Source organism: Rhinolophus hipposideros (genome assembly GCF_964194185.1).
Source record: "Rhinolophus hipposideros genome assembly, chromosome: 16".
NCBI lineage: Eukaryota > Metazoa > Chordata > Mammalia > Chiroptera > Rhinolophidae > Rhinolophus > Rhinolophus hipposideros.
In genome coordinates, this window is record NC_138062.1 from 61240815 (window position 1) to 61247275 (window position 6461).

Genomic DNA, 6461 nt, shown 5'->3' on the forward strand with positions numbered 1-6461 from the left:
GCTCATTTTATGACCTTTTCCATAGACGATAACATTTTTACTACAAAGTTTAAAAATTGCAGAATGCATTAAAATTACTTTGCAAAATGAACTGTGGTGAGTGAATTATAACTCAATAACGCTGTTAAAAAATCATAGTGCAAAGGGGCCTGGCAACACAGCGGCAAGCAAGGGCACTGTGGGGGAGACAGGGATTTGAATTCCATTCAGCCAAGTTTCCCTGAGCCCCATCTTGGAGCTAGGCACAGCGGTAGCCACCTGAGCAGACAGGGACCTTAACTCTAGGCTGGGCTGGAGTAAATCCCTGTTGGCTTCTGGGAGGCAGTGGCTGGAGGACCACACCGCCTCCTTGGTATCCTTGCTCCTGACCTAGAGCCTTTGCTCGGCCATTGCCTTGTCCTCTTGTCTTACCTTCTCAATGAAGTGACCCCTCATCCCACCCGAACTAATACTTGGCTGGCTCCGCTCTGCTCCCAACCCTGCTCTGTGTTTTACAACACATTTAACACCTTCCTAATATACTACACTCATGTGTTAATGTATTTATTTTCTGTCCCTTCCCAAGAACATCAGGTCCTTGTCTATGGGTCCTGTTGTGTCCCCACCAACCCAAACAGAACTTAGTACACAGTCAGTGCTTAATAAATTCTTATGGAAGGAAGGAAGGAAGGAAGGGGAAGAAAGAAAGAAAGAGAGAGAGAGAGAGAGAGAGAGAGAGAGAGAGAGAGAGAGAGAGAGGAAAGGAGGGAGGGAGGGAGAAAGGAAGGAAAGAAGGAAGGAAGGAAGGAAGGAAGGAAGGAAGGAAGGAAGGAAGGAAGGAAGGGAGGGAGGAAGGAAAGAATCTGCCTTCTTGGTGCAGAGTTGGCCAACTTGCTGTATGACTTTGAGCTGCACCTCAGTTTCCCCAGCTGTAGAAATGGGGCCACAGTGCCCATGACCTCACCAGTCCCTCCTGCTATAAGGCTGTGGGTGTCATGTTTGTGGCTCCAGCTCCCTGGGGCCTGCACTGGCCCCAGCTGCCCAGCTCAGCCAGCTCCCAGGGGACCTGCTCTGCTGACACCAGATTCTTTCCTGGACCGTCCAGCCATCTGGCCGACACTCGATCCTGGCCCCACTTCCAGGCCAGCATCCACCGACCAGCCTGCTTGGGCCAAGGCCCCAAGACTCCCTGCTGAGGGACAAGGGGCTGTCTGTGCAGTCCCTGGGAGGGTGTGGCGAGGCCCGGACTCTGCCAACACCGGCAGAAGCTTCGAGGACTGGGGACATTGCCGAGACCTGCGGCCCAGAGCCACTGCAGCCGAGGAGACAGCACCAGCTGTGGGTGTTGCCAGACCCTGTGCTCCCTGTGGCCCCTCCCCTGATCACCATGGGGACCCTCAGCTGCGACCCTGCTCCACAGCTGACCTCAGCACCCCTGGGCCGGCGGGCCACAGAGTGCCAGATCCCGGAGACCGGCCTGAGGAAGACTTGTGGGACGGCCACCTTGGAGAACGGTACACACTGGCCATGGAGGGGGGGGCCAGGTGGTGGGACCCTTTCTGGGAGCCTCCGAGGACTCCCTGCACGCTCCCAAACCTCAGCTTCCTGTCTAGTAGGGCAGGTGTGGACACAGCGTCTCCATGGGCTCTGCACATATGTCCACCCAACAAGAACTAGGTACTTCGTGGGCCAGGCACCCGGCTTGGTGCTGAGGGGACAGCAGTGGTCAAAACAGCCAAGGGCCTGGCAAGACAGACACCAGGCAAACCACGAGGGAGAGTTTATGGTGTAGTGATCAGTGAGTTGGATATTCCACTCTGACGTTAACTGTGGGGTGGTGGTTAGAGTCTTGGCCCGCACCTCAGTTTCCCGGTCTGTTATGAAACATCTGGAGTTGGACTCCATGGCTGGATTTCCTGGCTCTTGTGGCACTGGCATTCCTGCAGAGACCACCAAACATTGCACCTGTGACAGTGTATCTCCGTCTGGGCCTGTTTCCCCACCTGTAACAACATATCTGTGTCTGTGTCTGGGCCTCAGTTTCCCCACCTGTGACAGTGTATCTCTGTGTCTAGGCCCGTGCATCCCAAGGCAGGAGGTGGCTGCTGGCCCTGCAGCCGCTTCCTGTGATTCGTGTCAGACTCATAATGCCTGTTTGTGGGAGGCAGCTCCTGCCCCCCATCCCTGCCATGGATGGTGCTGGGAACCTGGGAAGGGGCTCAGGGACTGGGCTCTGGGCTCCGCCCCATGGTCCGGGCACCTAGCCCCAGGCCGTGATCTGAGGGCTTTGGTCACAGGCTCTGGTCCGGGCTTGTACGTCCTGCCATCCACTGTCGGCTACATCAACCACGACTGCACCAGGGTGGCCAGTCCTGCCTACTCACTGCTCCGGAGGCCCAGCGAGGGTAAGCCCAGCCCGCGGCGGGAGTGGGGTGTGGGGAGAGGAGGTTCTGGGAGGCCTTCTGAGCTGCCAACCTCCCCCAGGGGCATTTCCTCACCAGATAGACCAAGGCCCCATTGAGTGAGGCAGGGCCACTCAACCACTGGCTTGCTGTGTGATCTCAGGAAGCCACTATGTCTCTCTGGTTCTGTTTCCTTATTGAGGAAGAGACTCCGGGGAGGAGTAGGTGGCTGGTTGGACCTGACATGCATTTGTCTTTAACACTTTGCACATTTCTTGCTGCTTGACTGCTCTGTGCCTCGGTTTCCTTCTCTGTAAACAGTGACAATACATTCCTTGCACAGTTGTCAGGATTGTATACAATGCCTGGAGACATTCATTAAATGCCTTAAAAGTAGCAACAATGGTGGGTATCTGGTCAGTTCTCAGAAAAGTGGGCTTGGAATGTGAGTGCCAGCCTCAGTTTCTCCATCATCAAGCCTGGGGCTCTGCAGGCCCTGCTCACCTCACAGCGTGTGGTGAGGGCAGAGTGAAAGTTCTTTGATGTGTGGACAGGCAGGGGTGGCAAGACAGCAGGCTGTGGGCGCGCTGGCCTCACCTCTGTGGCAGTGAGGTTTTTCCTGCCAGCACTGAGTGACGATAGGGTGAGAGAGAGTGCCAAGGGCAGGGCTGCGGGTGGCCCCCGGCCACAGTCAGCTGTCCCCTATGTCAGTGCCTATGCCCTTTATATGGATGCCCACAAACCCCATCACCCCATTTTCTAGAGCTGCTCTGAAGTCCCAAGTGGGCCAGGGTTAGGGTCCAGAAGGGGTCCCACATGGGGAGGTTGAGTCACATGGGTGGAGGCTTGTTAGGAGGGGGCAGCTAGCAGTGGCTCCTTCAGAATCAGCAAAGATCCCAAACCAAACTGAAACAGAACTCAGGAAGCAGCAAGGGGCTCCAGAAGGCAAGTGAGGGAATCAGGGTCAGATCTGTCACCAGGAAGGTTAAGAACTTAGCCTGCGGCCCAGAGCAACCAGGCTTCCCAGTTCTAATCCTCGTCATAGGACACGCCTGGGGAATCAGCAGCGGGGTGGTGGTGGTGGAGTGTGTAGACTTTGTTGAATGCTCGGGGACTTCTTGGAGGTGGAGGCATGGGACCTGGGCTCTGTGGGATGAGTAGGTGTTCAGTGGAGGCCTCAGAAGACGGGAGCTCCAGGAAGAGTGTACAGCACAGGCAAAGGCCTAGAGGTGGGAAATGGGACAAGTTGGGATGTGCTCATTTGTCATGAACATGCTTCATCACGTGTGTGCCTGGTCTCACATACGTTCACATGTACACCGAATAATACTTGTCCTACCTCCTATATATTTATACCTGAATGTGCTTTTAAAAAGTAGTAATGGCAATCACAGTCAGTGTTCCCAAGTTCTCTGTGCCAGGCACCCTATTCATGGCTGGCCTCACTTTTCAGTGTTCTTACCCAATTACTGAGGAAAAGGAGGCTTACACAGGCTCGAGGAGACAGCTCATAGAGCCACAGCTGGATTTACACGTCCAACTTAGAGCCCTCCTTTAAGCTTGTCACATGTCAACCAGCCCAGGCACTAAAAGGACCCTTAGTCGGAGCCTGCTTATTCTCACTTTATGTGCAAGTCTAACCAACCTACGAGCTGGTTCTCTAGAGCCAGTTCCCTAGCTGGTGGCAGAGGAGAGGTTGAGGGATGGGACAGCTTGGATCACTAGGGCACAGAAACGCTCGTCAAGACAAAGTCAAACTCAGGCCTGGTCAGGGCAGTCAGATCTCAGGAGGCCGAGGTCCCAACTCTCCAAGATGAGGCTGGGGGCAAGTGGAGGGTGGAGGAGCCTTAGGGCGAAGCAGGGGCACTGAGCGGGGCCATCAGAGGTGCCGTGTGGACCTGGGCTCCTCTCCTCAGCATCTCCGCAGGACACCAGCCCTGGGCCCATCTACTTCCTGGACCCGAAAGTCACCCGGTTCGGCCGAAGCTGTACCCCTGCCTACTCCATGCAGGGCCGGGGCAAGTCTCGAGGTGAGTGTCTGATCTGTGCAGCCCTGTGAGGACCCTGCCCTTTCAGGATCTTGGCGACTCTCTCGCCACTGTCCTCTCCTTCCCTTCCATTCCTCAAATTCTTAGAACTTCAGTGTCTTTGGAATGACAAAGCCCAAGATGTCAGCAGAGGGGAAGGGGGCCTCAGAAAACCTGAGTGAAGCAATGAAGGGTGACGGTGACGGTGCCCTGTTGAAGCAATGAAGGGTGACGGTGACGGTGCCCTGTGCACAGGTGGTGCCATGAGGGCAGCGGGGCTCATCCTGGGCATCGGGGTGCACTGGGCACTGTGGCAAACGTGGAAATCCCCTTCGCAGGCTGCAAACAGCTTATTTTCACCTAAAGTGCCTGATTTCATCACCCAATTCCAGTCTCCCATCCACTCACCCTTTCATCTTTTCGCCTATCACCCAATCTATTCATCATCCACTGATTCATCTGCTCATCGGCCCATCAATCATCCACCACTCACCCATCCATCTATCATCTATCCATCCATCTATCCTTCCACTCATCCTCCACCCATCCATCTGTCCACCCGTCTGTCCATTCACCCATTCATCCACTCTTTCATCCATTAATCCACCCATCCATGGATCTATCTATTCATTCACTCCTCATCCAACCGCTCACCCACCACCTATCCTTGTACTCACTCATCCTCTCAAACACATATCAGGCCTCTGCTGGGAGTCGAAGTAGATGTGACATGTCCTTGCTTTTTATAAGACCCCAGAATGGAGATGGAGTCAGACTCAGACGGGGACCATCCCACTTCAGGGTGACTATGTCTGGAAAGAGGGGAAGACCCAGGCAGGGGGCTCTCCCTGAAGGGTTGTGAGGGCTCTGCCTAGAAGGAGGGTCTGGGGAAGGTAGCAGGAAGGAGGAGACTCTGGGGCTGATGGAAGGATGAGAAGCAGCTCCCAGGAGGTGGGAATGTGAAATGGAAGGCTTGCCTGGCACAGAGTTGAGCTTGGGCCTGGAGGCTTGAAAGAGAACAGAGTGTGTGTGGAGTGAGGGAGGAGGAGAACTACCTTAGGGTTTCTTCAGAAGTCCTATGAGCTCCAGGATGCATGTGGACAAGGTGGGGAGGGGCATGCAAGCAAGGTCTTTGAGCAGGTGAGGACTGTCTATTGCCAATGCTTCTGGCCCATCCTCACAGGTCTGGAAGTGACGCCAGGTCCGGGGGCCTACAGTCCAGAGAAGGTGGCCCCTCTGCGTCAGCGGACTGCTCCAGCTTTCACCCTGGGCTCCCGCCTGCGTCCTCAGCCCCTGGACACCTCAGCCCCTGCCCCCAATGCCTACACCCTGCCCTCTCTCTGGGGTGCCCAGATCTTCGTCAAGCCCAGTAGCCCTAGCTACACAGTGGTGGGCCGCACCACCCCTGCCCGCCCCCCACAGGACCCCGCTGAGATACCAGGCCCAGGCCAATATGATAGCCCAGACCCCAACGCTTACCGTCAGCGCCGGCCTGCCTTCACCATGCTGGGACGGCCCCGTGCCCCACGCCCCCCGGACGAGACACCTGGCCCTGGCACCCACAGCCCTGAGCAGGTCACCGTGAACAAAGCCAGGGCCCCGGCGTTCACTATGGGCATCCGACACTCCAAACGGGCAGCCACCATGGCTGCAGATACCACACCCTGATGCTTCTCAGGGACAGGATACCAGCCTGGGCTGAGCCTCAGTTTTCCTACCAGAGAAGTGGGATGTGGGCAGGCCCCTACTGGGCCTGGCTTTGGCTGGAGGCAGGGTGGGGGGGTTCCTGGAGAAGCCAGGGGAGGGGGAGGCACCTCCTTCCTTCCCCTTTTCTGAACTATTCGAGGTCCTTCTAGGCCACCTGCTTCCTCCAGTCCCTGGGGGCTGTGACCCCGTGGCCCTGTGCGGGGCGCCCCAGTTTCTTCTCTCCCGGTCATGCCAGGCCAAGCCAGGCCAGGCAGAGAAAGAGACACCCCTGGCCCTCCCCACTGGCTGGCTGGAGACGGAGCTTCCTGTGTCCTAGAACTCAGTGTCCGTCCGCTAAGGCCTGGGT

The 6461-nt window shown here is 56.4% G+C and overlaps 1 protein-coding gene across 2 annotated transcripts; it reads left to right on the forward strand.

The window, feature by feature from the left end:
• Positions 1–1254: 1254 nt before the first annotated feature.
• CIMAP1D (CIMAP1 family member D) lies at positions 1255–6076 on the forward strand (the record flags this gene model as incomplete). 2 transcript variants are annotated; one of them, XM_081076845.1, is made up of 4 exons in its annotated part: positions 1255–1493; positions 2277–2384; positions 4298–4411; positions 5592–6076. In XM_081076845.1, 4 exons carry the CDS (start codon positions 1367–1369, stop codon positions 6074–6076), a joined length of 834 nt encoding a protein of 277 aa, XP_080932971.1. The 2 variants fall into 2 exon arrangements, with proteins under 2 accessions (XP_080932971.1, XP_080932970.1); XM_081076844.1 differs by having other exon boundaries at positions 1367–1493; positions 2244–2384.
• Positions 6077–6461: the final 385 nt, after the last annotated feature.